At 34.0% G+C, this 16983-nt stretch overlaps 1 protein-coding gene across 1 annotated transcript in view; it reads left to right on the top strand.

Annotated features, from left to right (window-relative positions):
* LOC145679497 (aminopeptidase N-like) overlaps positions 1-16983 on the top strand; it is a 50077-nt gene that overhangs the window by 21788 nt on the left and 11306 nt on the right. Inside the window, exons 4-6 of the mRNA XM_081750076.1 lie at positions 2981-3274; positions 6233-6413; positions 9261-9417. Coding sequence (XP_081606202.1) covers positions 2981-3274; positions 6233-6413; positions 9261-9417 — 632 coding nt within the window. The remainder of the gene's footprint in view (positions 1-2980; positions 3275-6232; positions 6414-9260; positions 9418-16983) is intronic.

Raw genomic sequence — 16983 nt, 5'->3', positions numbered from 1 at the left:
TTTTCGTTTTTCATTTCATCTGTCACTGATATATGCATACTATGCATGAACATGTTTAATTTTTATTTATACTATGTAAGTATACTAGCTTTATTGTCCTTGTAAATACCAGATGCATACATTTCCTTCTATTTTCATACAATATTCCTAGAGAAAGTCCTTTACTGTTAGACATTTTGGTACCAACTCGAAATGTGATATTGATCTTGAAATACTATGGTATGTGTCTCTCTGTGGGAAAAAATGTACAGGTGATATGGAGTTAAAAAAAGACGTTTTCTTCAAATTCATCACCACTATTTCCCTAGTTATAAGTGATTTGAGAGTAACGTCTGTACTCAAGTAAGGAAATTCATTCGAAACGTATTTAAAGCACAATCTATAAGCTATCAAAAGTTTACTCCAATTTATTCGATTTTTTCATCATATAATGTATAAATTTGACTAAACCTTTGGTGGGGAGAAGTTGCTCGCCGACACATATGACATTGATAAGCATTGTTTCGCCTCATGTAAAAGTATATTGTGTTCATCGTGCATTGCGTAACAACCAAGACAGATGATTTGGAATGTAGTTTATTTCTTTTACGCTCATGTGTATGTGTGTTGATATATGAATATGTGACATTCGGAATTCATATACCTGTACCTCTATTGTATCACTATTTTGGTTTTTATTTACTAGATTTAATTTTATTGTGTGTGTTTTAATTCTGTAAATAACCTACAAATTCTGAATGAATTGTATAGAGTGACTTCTGTAAACAACTTACAAAAAACATTGACCAGCTTTCAACTGAGGAAAAACTTGCAATTCAGGCTTAGGCAAATCAAGCGTAGGACAATTCACGAGAGAGTTCGAAAAAAATCCGGTTTAAATTTACAGGATAATTTATGACAGTAAAGTTGTTTGCACTAGATACATTTTCTCAATTTATTTTAAATTTTCCTGGATAAACTGTGAATAAAGTGTGTTCAATGTACATTTTTTATAACACTAATCTCTGTTACGAACTCTCTTTAGTCAACGCTGAAGAGGAATTCGGATCACTATCTTGGACTGAGTTTGCTAGAATGAATCGTTCGCAATAATCTAGAAAAAATATTTATTGAATCTACAAAGCTTCTGAAATTAATATTAACTGTACCTATGGCGTCAGCAAAAGACGAAAAGTATTTTTCTACATGAAAAAAATTGACACTTTCAAGGAATTGAATGTTCCAAGAAAGCTTATCACCATTGGTTATGCTTTCCATCGAAAAAGACCTGACAATAAGAATACCAGAGCTCACCCAGCATGTATTACACAGATTCGTTCCATTCAAAGAGAGGAGAATGAACTTACTAATTAATTAAGGTGATAAATCGGATAAAATGTTATCCTTTTTTATTTTTTTTAAAAACAGAATTTTATTTAATTTCACATGTCACACAGCATTTGCATCTAAAGTTATGCTGATTAGTCAATGAGTCCACTTTATATCTTCTGTCTCTTATCGTTCGTACTGCAACACCCGAAACCACAATCCACCGGCCGCCACTGTAATTAGTAGATGTAATTATTAACTGTATGTCCCTTCAAGTTACGAAACTTTCCATGTTTAACTACAAGATTCGTCGATGTTTACTATTTATTGCACAACATTTTTAAATTCGGTATGTGTAAGATTTGAAAATTCTGCATGTTGACACTATCTCTCCCAGTTGTATATACAGCTCAGGGTGTCTCTTGTAAAACTTATTTAATATTATTTGTTATGAAACCTGTGCTAATCCTTCCAAAGTTCTCTTTCTCCCATGTAAATCTAAGGAATGACAAGAGACATATTTTAATCATTATATCTATAATCAACACAATTCCGACAAGCAAACTAAAGTCAATTAGGTGGACTATATTACTCTATTACTTGCTAGTTGGAAATTGGAATCAAGAGAATATGTTCATGAAAATTCACCCACTAACTTCAAGTTATAATTAGTCTTTACGTAAGCATATAAATAATTATTTTTTTAACTCTTTCTGTATTTATACTTGTAACTTCCAGTGGTACTATTATTCTACCATGAAAATCCAATACCATGAACTTCAATTTCAAAACGTGGCATATTTTGTCTACTAGTCTAAAAACTTACTTTTCTGTTTCTTCTTCTTCTTCTTCTTTTTGTTGTTGTTGTTCTTCCTCTTCTTCTTGTTTTTATATCCAATTTGGGGTCAAGACAGTTAAATTGCGGAGTGCTCACCTCTGGTGCGAATGATCTGTTATTGAATTCCAAACGAGACCAAGCATGTTTGTGTTAGTCAATAATCTATTCTTAGGCTTCCTCGAAGCCAATGTTCTTTAGCTTACAGTACATAACATTCGACATAAAACTAAAATGATATCATTTTTTAAAACATCATACATTAACGTTTGCCTAGACGTTTCTATTTACACACGTTTAATTCAACTATGGTCCTTAATAATGGTGTATATTTAATTTGTAGCATCGAAGAATGAGGCTAGTTATGGCACAAGTGTTGATGATTTGTCACTTACAAAAGGTTGGTACGATTATTTTCTAGAAATAGAACACTACATGATGTTTCAATGATTAAGAGTATTTTATATGTTATTGGATTTTGTCAGTTTAAATCGCACTGAAAGTTGATAACAAATATTATTGTTAACCTATTTGTTATGTTACAGAAGAAAACTTCATACGTAGTTTACCTAATATAATAAATTTTATTACATTGTTGCAATGACCAATGACTCATTTAATTGTAAATTTTGTTTCACACATTTCCATGGAATGAATTCTGATTTTCAATGATCAGTTTTGGAATTGGGCCATTCTTTCAAAACTTCATTATCAGAAATTATTCTTGTTTTTCGTTTAGAATAGTATTTTCCTGGTTTATGAATTTCATTATTTATTACTCAATAATTTCTTTGAATTCGTATTTGTTGAAAAATAATTATATTTTTACTTTACTAGATCTGGTATTCCTGGATACTATTTGGACACATTTGATGAATCCCCGTATATGTCTTCATATCAGGTTTCTTTTCTCGTATCAGACTTTGCTACAGTCTCCAGTAGTTCTAATTACACTATTTATGTTCAACCTACTCGCATAAATTACACACAGTATGCATTAGAAGTTGGTCCTAAACTTTTAGATGTCGTAACTGAATATTTAGGCATGCCATTCGCTCTTCCAAAGTTAGAGTCAGTAGTCCTTCCTGGATATAATGGAGATACCGAGAATTGGGGATTGATCTCATATGGGTAAGTAAAATACAATAATATGTACGTAAATACTATAAGTAGAGGGAACGTCAGAAATTAGGTAAATACATTTATTTAATTAATCACATAAATTTATACGTTATTCATGGTTAGAATTTATTATTTAAATGAAATCTACTTATTATAACATCATATACAACTAACGTCATTGTTAACAGCATGAAATTATAAAAAATTCTACATTTTGCACAAGAAAAATAAAGTTTATTTTTGGTCGTTTCGGACAAATTTCATTTTTAAGATGTCTATCTTAAGTCCTTTTCAGTTTTTTAATGGTTCAGATCCAAATATTGCAAATAACTTCTATAATGTAAAAAAAGCAGTGTAAACATTTCAATGTACTTGAGTATATTCTACAAACTTTGCCTTTTTTTTCACAACTTAGGTAATCTTACTTGATTGCCCAGTGCTCTGAACATCAATTCGTAACTTAATAAAATCTAAGAATAACTTTCAACTCTTTCTATGAAGATATTATAAGTGCAGATATATCTCAATTTCTGGAATTTTAATTTTGTTATACAAGAGAATTATATGCAATATAATACTGCACTTCCTTTATTATATACTATTATGTAACATTAGTAAAAAATGTGACTTATTAATGTCCATCCATACTACTATGGATTGAAACGTGAAATTTGCACAACAAACTCTTTTGTTACGAGTGGTAGAGCGCTCACCTCTATTGTGAGGAGTCCCTGCCTCTATCCTAAAACAAAGGAAGTTTGTTGTCGATTCTTACTTTCAGTCAGTAGGTTCACTCACGAGTTTCCAGTTTCGTCTCACATTCACATTCTACTTCATTAATCATGCATCTGGTTTAGTATAAAGTGTGTAAACCTTGTACATTAAATTTGTAATCATTCACAATCTCCTTTCTGTCACGAAAACAAAAGATAAAATTGGTATTTTCAAATACATATCCTAATGAGAGGTTCACATATTTTAGCAAGAATGCAATTTATAAGAAAGCTCTGAAATTGGATAGATGAAACTTGGATAGACGAACTCATCATTAAAATAAGTTAAACAGCGTTGTAGAGTTTTCAAAAACTCTGCCTCTAATAGCAAAGAGGAGAGCTGACTTGCATGGTATTCAAATTTCCAATTATTAATTAAGAAAATTGTATAATATATATGGGTTCATTTAAATTGTGAATATGACTAGAAATTAAAAATAAGGGAACACGTGAGTATTAATGACAATTGGTTCTGATTGGCTGTTAGAGGTCACGTGACCTGTTCACTTGGTATGACATAACACTGTTCCCGTGCATGTACATCCATCTCATTATTACATTACTACTGTAGCTTCTGTGCGTAATTGCGGGATGTTAAACTCAGAAAAAGAAATATCTTCCTTACCTTCACTGCTCTTATTACAATGCATACTCAATTCGAGCTACATAATTCAAAGTTGTAGATACACCAAACAACAAACGTTAGTAATTGTTTGTTTATTATTTACTTCTAGCTGAAATCTAAATTCTTCGCACGGGTGTGTCACTACTTATCTAAGTGGTCCCCAAAACTATGTATTCTACACCAATATCTGCCGTTTCTCATCATTTTATATTTCCTTCCTTCCCAGCCCTCAAGAGTACTTCAAGGGTCTTAACACAACTGGGAACTAACCTTGGACTTAAAGGACACTAAAACTGTCACCAATGAACTTTGTGATTCCGAAGACTGTGGATTGGATGAAGATATCGATCATTTTCAATTATATTTTCATGATACCACCCTCAAAAGTATTAATAGTGGTTGTATATGGATTCAGACGCATCGGAAGTGTTATTGTTCATCTCAGCAACTAATAAATTCGAAAATAATAGCAGTCGTTTTCCATCATTTTCATATATCTCTGCCAATCCACGCTCTATAGCTGTACAAGGGAGCCCTTACACTGACTGGGGAGCAGACGTTGAACTTAAAGATTATCGACACTCTCAGCAATCAGCTCATGGATCCCAAAACCAAGGTTTTAATACTAATATCGGTCGTTTTCAATCCCTTTTGTGTCTCCCCATTCCCCTTCAACCCAGGGGAACGGAAAGACATAAATATGATTGAAAGAGGGAGAAATATTGCTCTTTTGGAGTATTACTCCAACGTTTCTTTGCGCTGTTGCAAATCGATTCAAAATGTGGCCCACGATCATGAGGCTACAAACCATATGGGTTTACCACTTGAACAAAAGAGTAACACATTATTTGACTCTGAACTAATATCGTGTTTCCGTATTGAAAAGCTACTTAAACTAAGCGTTATCATACTTCGTGTTAAAAAAAACTTGAAACACGGTGCTGTGAGTAAAGGAGTAAATTATGCATCCTGATGTTGAATGTACACTCATGCCCATAATGTACACTCACGACCGTAGGTATTAATTCTAATAGAAAAGCTTAACAAGGTTTCTTCCAGATCTTGCGTCACTATTAAAATTGTAGCATCAATAGAAAAAAAAGCAACTTGATTATTCAGCACATTATATCGAATAGCGCTAAATCCAAACGCCATAATAAAGTAAGACTAATACACCTTAACAATAACGCAATGTTCGTCAATAAGGAATTATTTGGTAAAGTAGCTACTTCTGGTACAACTATTAACATGTTAACCACTTAATTTTGATTTCCTATTTGATCAGTACAACTATCGCAATAATTTTTAAAACCAACAATTGTAAATTCGAAAAAACGTAGTGTTTAATTTTCAATATCCCTTTTCAATAGTACAAGCTATATCTAATTGCTTCTTGTGTTGTTTATAGGCGAGAATACTTTGAAACATGTGTCATTCCTTATAACTTTATAATTTTCAGCATGGGTTACTTTTATTTTTTCTTACTCGCAGTAACTGTCAATATAGGGTCTAAGGTTAATGGAGTTAATTTCAATGTATGATATGCTTCATAATATGGTTATTTTTCAGACCAGGTAATCTTTATAATCCTTCTCAAGACAATATTCTAACTAAACAAAGCATTATTGGAGATCTAGCTCAAAAACAAGCTCATCAGTGGTTTGGTAATTTAGTAACGGCGCATTGGTGGAGTGACGTTTGGCTTAACGAAGGATTTGCTAATTTCTTACAACACATTGCCGTTGAGGAAGTAAGTTTAACTGGCATTTTCTAAAAAGAACAATTCTCCTTATTATTAATAGTTGAGTCAGGTTTTGGTAACCTTGCTCTCTTTCGCTGGATTTCTTTATTTTAGTATTTCTTTACTACCCTACGGATTTTGGTTCAATTCAAGAGAGATAATGATAATGCTAATGAATAAAATGGTGGTATGAAGCCATCACAAAGTCCGTCTGGCACGAGCTCGAATAGAACCAGGGATAAATGGGAACGCTCTTCCACTGAGCTAACCTGGTTCATTGTGTTCCTTTTGTGATTATAAATTCATTTACTTTACACCAACAAAATCCCCAATCATTCAATGTTTATCTAAATGAAACCTTCGTTGTATATACTCGATTGCCTTGTTGATCATATGTTCTTCTCGACATACATTATACTACTGTCTAAATAACACTGAGGAACAAAGTCCTGTGTTGGAAAGTCCAATGGATTTGGATATCATATTTCTTGCTGAATCTGTTAAATAGCTTACAAATACCAAGGGAAGGAATGGTGTTTCGACAAGATTTCCCGGAAAAAGAATCGAGTAAGATTGAAAATGCAAATTGCTTAATAACCTACCATTAACAGCTGATATTACATTTGTCAACAGTTTTAAATAATATCAAAATTATTAACTACTAGCCTGATATTGAACAACTAGTAATTAGCTTGAGTGACAGACTGAGGTGTCTTGCATTCATAATACGCGTACTTCTCTTCCTTATTTCACACTGGCCTGAAGCGGCCATGTTTTCTCAATAACAGAAGAAGTAAAAACGAAACAATTAAAATCAAATTTTCGTAGAAATGTCACATAAACGTGAAAGGGCAGAAAGTACAGCTCACAGTATAAAGAGTTATGGCGAAACAGTGAATATTTTCAGACTTAACCTTATATTTAGTTTTTATATTTAGTTAAAAAAAGCTTCTATTATACAACTTAAAATATAACTCTATTGCCTAAGGTATTTGAATATTCAATACCGCTTTCAGAAATGTTCTCCATTGACTTGTTTGTTTAGCCAATGGATTCTACTTCGTTGCAACCATTATAGTTATTTTTCTTTCTAACATTTATTGATTTTAATATCTTATTGATTGTCTTCTCATATTCTGCAACAATGCAACATCACCTGCAAACCTTTTAAACCTAATTATTCTACCTCCTACCGAAGTGCCGTCTACGTTATGTATATTTTTTCACTATATCTTCTAGATTGATATTAAATAATGTAGGCGAGAGTCAGCATCCCTGTCAAATCCTCTTCCAATTGTACTCTCCTTTATTATTTCCTCCTCTATACTAACATTTACTTTTGGTTCGTGTATAAGTTTCTTTTGAATCTTTGATCTTTCTATTAATACCCAATCTTCTTAAAACTCCCAACAAAAAAATCCAAATTCACACCGTCAAAAACCCTTTCTCAATCTACAAATACAACCTACCCGTATTTCACTTTTCTAGAAACCTTTCGCTAACTCTACCCTTAATAATCCAATTGCATCGATGGTGCCCTTACGTCTCCTGAACCCGAAGTGTTACTCATAGCCTTTTCATTTGCTTTTCATTACAACCTCCTGTTCAATATTAAAAACAAAATTTTTGCTGCATGCGATATGAGAGTAATAGTTTTGTAATCCTCACATCTCTCTGAATTCGATTTTTAGTCTTCGGTAGCATGTTGATCTTCAGGAAATATTTTCGCGATTCGTCTGCTTCATATATTTCATTGCAGAGTCAGAACACTTCTCTCTTGTCTTCCATATTCTCAATGAATTCGATTGGTATAACACCTATCCTCGCTGCCTTTCAATTTCTAATCTTGAATATAGCTTTTCCAAACTCATTCCGAAGATTACTAAGCTATTTATCATCTTCTTATACTTCATTTTCTTTCTCGAATGCTGACAACTTTCCCATTCCTATTTTATTCTGTCCTTATGATAATCCCTTGTTTAATCTGACGTTCCATACACTCCATCTCCTTATATATTTCTTCTTATGTCCCAACTCTTACTATTTTTTTCTGTCCATGAATTTTATTTTGCAGAATTCTTCCCTTACTCTGTCTATTTCCTTTCGTAACTCGCTGCATAAGTTCCCCGTACATCTTTCTGCTCTTTTCCATATCACCTTGTTTTCACATTATTTTCCACTACTTCTTCATTTATCTGAAATAATCGATACGTATCTGAATCACCCTAAATCGTGCTTTCTCCCTTTAATCTTTAAATCATCTACTTTCTATGTATGACTTGATATTTTAATTAGGCCTCAGTCAGTGGAGTCGTATATTGATTTTCAATATTTATAATGTATATATTCCTTTCGCGAAGGAGCAATATAAACCACATCAGTGAGCATCAAGATTATAAAAAAAAGTCTCCTTTATTGGATGTGAACACTAGGTTATAGGAGTCTCTGCTGGGAGTAATATATATTAGCTTCAAACTATTGTTATTGTTGGTATTGAAGGTCTCCAACGTTTGGATTACAAAGTATTTCTGAAATTCAATGTCAAACACTGATTCTTACAAATTTAGAGTGAGTGTTTTCCCTATGTAACGATTTACCTTGTTTCGGCACGTTTGGTCATTTTGCAAATTTGCAAGCAGAATAAGGATTCTCTTTCTCAATTGCCTATTGACTGCGTCAAATATTAGGTAGAATGCACACAGGGCTTTCTCTACGTATCTATTCTGGCTTTCTCTGTCTCTGATGGGCTGTCTCGCACTGTGATCAACTAGCGGCCGGCCCAATACTTTTGGCCTTTTATAGAATCAGATTCTTATAAAGGAAAGTAAATTTAAGTTATTTTCTAATTACTTTTAGGTTGATCCGGGATATAAATATGATCAACAGTTCTTAATAGATCAACTGCAAGCTGTGTTTCCTGTGGATTCAACAAGTTACACGAGACCTATTTCTATGAACGTTAACACCCCATATGAAATTCAGAATATGTTCGACGATATCACATACAAAAAAGGTATGTAGAGAATTATATATACAGAACTGAAATATCCTGGTACAAAATGCTCCATCTATTGGTTAACTGGCGTTAATGCATTAAATAACTGATCGAAACTATACCAAACAAAACTTTAATCTCGTATTAACAATGAGAGAAGGTACACTTCTGGCTAAGTGTTCCAAAATGTTCTTTAACATATGATTCATTTTCCTATAGATATTCTCAATTACTCTAGAGATCTTAGACTGAAGCGTATATCTGTTTTAATTTACTTATGAAGTAAGCTTTCTTTTAATTCAAAGAGAATGAAATATGTGGTTTATGGCCCATGCTTATACACAATAAGGGAAAAGCGATAGATGGATGATTAATGAAAGTGGAATGTTATAATCGAACGAGAATGGAAGAAAATGGAATAATTTCCAGAAATTTCATAAACATTATATTGTAGCCCTGTTTTTCAATTGTTGATAAATCTTATATAATAGTAAAACATATAAGTTCGCGTAACTTGCTCTATCGTTGAATAGCTGATAGCTTGAAATTCCGTGTATGAACAAGTCGCTACATGTTATACCACCGCCATTACAACTACAACACAAATCAGAGGAAATCTAGGTCGAAATTCTCAGTGTGTGTAGAGTATAGAAGGACAAGAAAGTTATTTAGCTCGCCACTGGTATGTATTAGAAAAGGACCGGCAATATCATCAAGTGAGAGAAGCATGCGGCCAGTCAGAGAAGAACAGTTCACTGATAGATTGGATCGAGGTGATTATAAGAATGGTCAAAAGTTGACTGTTGTCGAATGCCGTACACCTTGTACGTGGTTTTGACCATTGATCATTGAAGAATAGTGGGAGTGTGATTTATTCCTTTCCAATATTTGTGCCATAGTAGAAAACATGCGGCCCCAGTGCAGCACATATAAACTCGGTGGCTCCATCAAGCCACTACACAACACACTGGACTTCAGCGATCTTGCCATCCAGTCAAGCAGATCAGACACCATTATCCGACACAATAAGGAAAACACAGAAGGCTGTTATCACAGCTAGTTCTATGTCGGCAGGCAGAGCAGGGTATTTTCACATGGCTCCCATTGCCGTGGTTTCTGTAAAATGCGAAAAATAGGTAAGGAAGATTACAATGTTGTCGCATGCATCGAACATGAAGAACCAAACGGCAAATCGTTCTCCTTTCAGATGAACTCCACTTTCGTTGTAAACGAGACCCTATTTGGCCTCATCATGTCACTAGAGCGGGCGACGACTGTTTTTATCGTCACGTTAGTCAGGGGTGCCCACGAGGGGGCTATGACGCAAACTGCGTCATTGAAATATTTGGGGGGGTTAAAAATCTATATAAATATGTTTGAGGGTGTGTAAAAATTAATCGAAATTTTTTTCTCATGGAAGAACACTTACGGATAGACAATTGAGGGGGGTGCGTCATGGACATGAGGGGGTGGGCACCACTGCGTCAGTACATCACCAAGTGTCGTGGTGTAGGATGCCCCGGAATCAAGTGCCCATTCGTACTTGGTACGTATTAACTTACATTTAACCAGGCAACGTAACATTGCTGACATATTGAACCTGAAAGTTTCCCTCTAGTGCAGGTTCTGCAAGGGCTACCTTTCAGGAGAATAGCTCGTGCTTTGTATTGCATGTACTGTCTACACTTTTTAGCAGTAAACAATATTCCCTGATCGTTGTATAACCGCTACCAGGTTATAGAAGGATTTTTTGTGGACACTCTGTATATTTCGTAAAGACAGTGATTATTATTTTCGATTTATACTTTATTCTGCAACGCACATAAGTTCTTTCTTTGGTGGGAATTGCTTCTTTCCCACACAATTGGACAAAGAAGTCTTTCATCATTTTTTCATATATATATTTGAAACGTTGTTTTTAGTGAGAACATTTTAGCTAGTGACTAACCATTTCAGTGTTTCTCCCTGACTCATTATATGCACAGTAGATATTCTATAGTTATTGGGAACTGAATTAAGTGCTTTCTTTAATCGCTTATGGAAACATTATAATAGATTAGAGAAATATGGGCTGACCAGATGTCCCAGTAGCCGAAGTGGCACCAACTGCGTTGTATTCCAGCCCGTTATCTGTACTTTCTCACGCCAGTGTTATCGCCGTGTCTAGTGCATTATAGGCAGTTGGCTAAAATTAACATAAATTGTTTTCTATATTCTGTTTGTATGTGCATACAGGTGAGTAACTGAGTGATTTTTGAAAGGAACTGCCAACACTTTTCTGTTGAAAATTGCAACCCGTAGCTTGAGCTTGGATGCTCAGGGAGTTCGACTCCGGTGTTGTACGCAACCACCACGCCCGTTGCGTTGGTTAAGTTTTGTGAAGGGGCACAAGCTATTTAGCCGGTGAAGGACGATTTCTTACGGCTAGCCCCAACTAGTGAAATCCCAGGTCCGCAGACCTTGTGCGTTTAAAATGTTATATACGCGCCCTCCAATATCTGTATTCCACTGTGGAGATCTTCTTTTGTGTGTTTGCTGAAGATTTACCTTTACGCTGCAGGACTGTCAGCGTAACAATTGGATTCATTGTGAGACGATCCAGACAACTTTTCCCCAGTGCGAATCCCCCAAGTGTGTTAATGGTGTGAGCGAAGCATTTGTAGTGATATCTGAATTATAATCATATATATATATATATAAAGGGCTATATTGTCCGGAAAGGGCAAAGCGTAATTTCAGCGGCAAAATTTATTAGTGTCCAGTGTTGTATTCATTTCTCTTCGTTATTTTTTTTTCAAAATAGTGTTCTAATAAATAAGTATAGTGTCAATTAATCCAGTGTGTTTTCGTTGTTTATATGAGTGATGTTTGTGTGCGTTATGGTCTGGATGACCGTCTGATCGTCCGTGAGGTTTTCGAGACGAGACACCCGAATCTCTCGGCGCCTAATGCTCATATTATTGAGACCGACGAGCGATTTGGGAACAGTTTGTAACCTTTTCTTGTGAGGTCTTTCATCGTCCTGTCCAGGTAAGTTAAAGTATCAGAAAGATACTTATTGGTAGTACCACGAGCCACGGACAGCGACCAGATTATCCAGGCGGTTACAAATAAATAGCTGCCCGAACATGGACCACGAACTTGAGATTGGTTACAAATAAATGGCGCCCGAACTACCGACCCGAATCGAGACCGTTGGTGCTCGAATATACATATAAGATTAATATTTTAATATATCATTTCTCTTTCAGCTTAGTACCAGTAATCTGAAAAAAAATCTCTTTCAGGTGATTTTAATCATATGTTTTGGTGATAATATATTTTATTCTAATCATACGTTTTAAATTTTACTTTTGTCCATAATGGAACATCAGGAAGTAGATATTATAACTAGAATGAGTTCACTTCTCGAAGAATCGATGAGAGACAATAAAAAGAATTTTGCTCAATTTAAAGAGAATTTAGATAGGTTAGAACGAAAGCTAGATAAATATAATGAAGAAATGGAGAGATACATAAAGGAAAGTAAAGTTGATTTTAAAGACAGCTGTGTTGAGTTTAAAGAGAATTGTGCTCGCTTGAAAGAGAATCTCGTTGAGTCAAAGAGTGGATTAGGTCAAAAGATAGACGCTTTACGGGACGTGTTTCGTGAAAATAGTCAGCAAACTGAAAATGCTGAAAACAAAACACCGGAATGTGAACCCCAGTTACAGTTAGATTTTCCTACTGAATACGAAACACCGGAAATTGAACCTCAGTTAGTGACTGATATTCCTAGTGTAAACAAAACATTGGAATTGGAACTTGAGCCAGACACTAACACTCTTAATGAAAAGGAAACGCAGAAATCTGAACTCCAACCAGAGACAGGTAGTCTAAACCAACCTCGTAACATATCTGATAATGATTTTATCTATTCAGAATCTAGTGACGCCGCTTGTAGTAGAAGTAGTGAAATCCACGAACATATGATTGTAAACGACAGAGGTCGCAAGCGCACAAGAATAACTACCACAAACCACAGAGAGAAAAGGCGTAAACGAGATTATAGCTATAGCAATAAGCAAAGATACAAAGATCAGATCGTAAACAATACAAAATTTAAAGGGAATCAGAACCAAGAGCGCACACGAAAGAATAACAGATACAAAAAAAGTCGTAAATCACGGCCATTTAATCTGAGTTATCACAAACGAGATAGGAACCGCAATTTGTGTGACAACATTAAACATAGATTTGTACATAGAGGTAACCGCTGTAGGAATAGACGAACAAACCGTAATTATCAAAGCAGAAACAGTAATCATAGAAAAAGAAAAAAAAGGCAACCAAGACTTTGTGTGTTGATACAAATTTTTCTGCCAGGAAGGCAACGCATTTCTTTTAATCTTTCTTTCAACTTTTAAGCAATAGACATTCATTCATTTTTCTTCCTTTTTGCTTTTAGTTTTTGATAGAACACCTGGACACGAAAAGAAGAACTACGCATTTCTTTTAAACTCATTTTTGTTTCCGGCTTTTAACTGTTCAGCAAAGAGCAGATAACACGTTTTTCTTTCTTTGTTTTGATAAGATAATCGCTGCATTTCTGAGCACCTGCTTATGTCGCTGAATACCGGACGGTATACAGCTGATTAATTTTTTTCCTCTTTTTGTCTTTGCTCCGTGTAGCATTTCGTACCTCAGTCAGCTGTGCATTTGTGTTGCAAACCTTATCACTGACTTACTATTAGTTTAATGTTATTAATTTTTTCTTGTTTTCATTTCAGATGTTTGAATTTAGATTTTTTTGGTAAATAATTAACGTATCACATACGTAGGGGAATTGCATTTTAAAAGCAATTTGAAATCTTGGCGCGATTTCCGTATCCCCAGCCAGTGGGAAGATATTTTGGCCTTATAACATATTTTTATTAAATGTTTTAAATTTTAAATCCCTTTTTAGGATCCCTTCCCACTTTCGAAATTCTTAAATGTGCTATTACGTGTTATTTACAAATAATGTTCGATTTTCTTTTTAGAATTTTTCCAAAAAAAATATCCAGGTGCGCAGGTCAGAAAATTTTTAGTTCTTACTTATATATATAGTTGTATGTTTATAATTAAAATTTAGTATGTAATCACATACGTAGGGGAAATGCATTTTAAAAGCAATTTGAAATCTTGGCGCGATTTCCGTATCCCCAGCCAGTGGGAAGATATTTTGGCCTTATAACATATTTTTATTAAATGTTTTAAATTTTAAATCCCTTTTTAGGATCCCTTCCCACTTTCGAAATTCTTAAATGTGCTATTACGTGTTATTTACAATTAATGTTCGATTTTCTTTTTAGAATTTTTCCAAAAAAAAATTATCCAGGTGCGCAGGTCAGAAAATTTTTAGTTCTTACTTATATATATAGTTGTATGTTTATAATTAAAATTTAGTATTAATCACATACGTAGGGGAATTGCATTTTAAAAGCAATTTGAAATCTTGGCGCGATTTCCGTATCCCCAGCCAGTGGGAAGATATTTTGGCCTTATAACATATTTTTATTAAATGTTTTAAATTTTAAATCCCTTTTTAGGATCCCTTCCCACTTTCGAAATTCTTAAATATGTTATTACATGTTATTTAGAATTAATGTTTGATTTTCTTTTAGAAAAAAAATATCGAGATGCTTAGAATGAGAAAATTTTTAGTTGTTAGTTATGTATATATTTCTGTATTTGTAAATGAAACTTAGTACGTAATCTCATGCGTAGAATATGAAACTTTACATTTATAATCAACGTTAAATTTCTTTTCAGTGTTAATCTTAGATTTTCATTTTCATTTTGAAGTGTTTACTGTAATTTGATTGGACCTCATTTACGTCATTTACCCGATTTTGACTTATTTGAATTTCCAGGATGTGACATGATATAATTCGTTCGAAGAGAAAAGTTTAGAACGGAAAGTAGGCTAAGCCTTAAACGAGTGAAACCGACATTTCCTTGTTAGCTAATAGTGTGTGTAGGAATGTCGTGTGAATAGTATAATTCTCCGAACGAAAGCAGTAATCTTTTTATTGTAGAAGGAACTATATGAACAGATATTCTGATGGTGAACGGTCGTTTTTCCCCTCATATTAATATATATGCGGAAATATGTTTAACTTCTATATTTTCTTGTAATTTCTAATTAACATTTTTTTTCGTCTTCTCTAGACCACTGAACGACCGTAGGGGAACTTCTTCGGGTAGGATATTTTATGGGTATAAATATTTTTTTTCAGGGAGGCAATATTTCCTGGAATTGCAGATCTCTTGCAAAAATGGATGTGGCTAATCCATTGGATATTCCATAGCTAACTGTATTTTCGCCATCAATCGCAAAATATAGTTTTCATTTCCCTTCTTCCTTTATGGTATCCGTAACTAAGTATGCGTATTCTTAGGTTAAATATTTTGAGTATATTTTATTGTCTAGTAATATTCTAGTGAATATTTTAATGTTTATGAATCTTAACTATATTGTGTACTTGTATGCTAATGAGTTGTAATGTTTATTTTTCATGTTAATTTTGAGAAAATTGTATTTTAGTTCCAGTATGTCCTAGAAACTATTCGAATTCGATATAGATCCCGAATAATAAACTTATTTTCTTTCCAACAGCGTGAAGCCATAACGATTTTTGAAAATTATTTTGTTAATTATTTCGTATGCTTGATGACTGAATTTTAATATGTTAATAAGACCATTTTGAGTATTTGTAGCGAAGATGCCGAAGGAAGCTTGTTACAGCTGTTTTGTAGGGAATTTAATTTGGATGTTTTCAGACCGACCAGAAATTTGTAATGTCGTTGACTATACTCTTGTTTGTATCCCATGTTTTTCTTTTCACCGGTCTCATGTATTTTGTCTTATAGAGACATATCTTTACCATGCTAGGAGAGCATTAGTATTTCGTGTGTTTACACATCTTTTTCCAGGTGGATGATGTACGTTATGTTCCAGGGAACATACGTGTATTTTACTGAATATTAGTGTTGATATTTCAGTTATGTATAGAAACATTTTGTAAGTGCCTATGGTCGCAGGCCTTTCCACGTTTCTAGTTTTTTGCCTCGCAGGTGTCGATGGCATATTGTGTGTGTAAGTACGTGTAGTATTACACATTTTTCCCACCTATGGTTTTGGTCAATTCATGACGTAATGACCATTTATTTTCAGGAATGTTTAGACTAGTGAGTCAACTTCCTTGATTCAGACCTTTGAAAAACTTGGATCAACACTGTATAGTTTTCAACGCTTTATTAATAAGTTCTCTTGCAGATAATACCCATCTATTCTGGTAACCCTACAATGTTTACGTTTTTGGAACTGAACAACAACCATTATTCTAGGCCTAAGCTAATAATAACTTTGTTTCAGAATGAAACCATTTGTTGTATTGAGCATTATGGAATTAAAGTCTCGATTTTCACGACGAGCAGATGGCATTTGATCTTATGGCGTGCCGAATTTTCTTCATACATGTCAACGAAATCACGATCTTTTCTTTGACATGCAGAATCATGCTTGTTTCTTGGAATCACTATGAACGTCATCTTTGACAC

Source organism: Thermobia domestica, chromosome 2 (assembly GCF_964235325.1).
Source record: "Thermobia domestica chromosome 2, izTheDome1.hap1.1, whole genome shotgun sequence".
Taxonomy (NCBI): domain Eukaryota; kingdom Metazoa; phylum Arthropoda; class Insecta; order Zygentoma; family Lepismatidae; genus Thermobia; species Thermobia domestica.
This window is presented reverse-complemented; position numbering and strand designations above follow the sequence as displayed.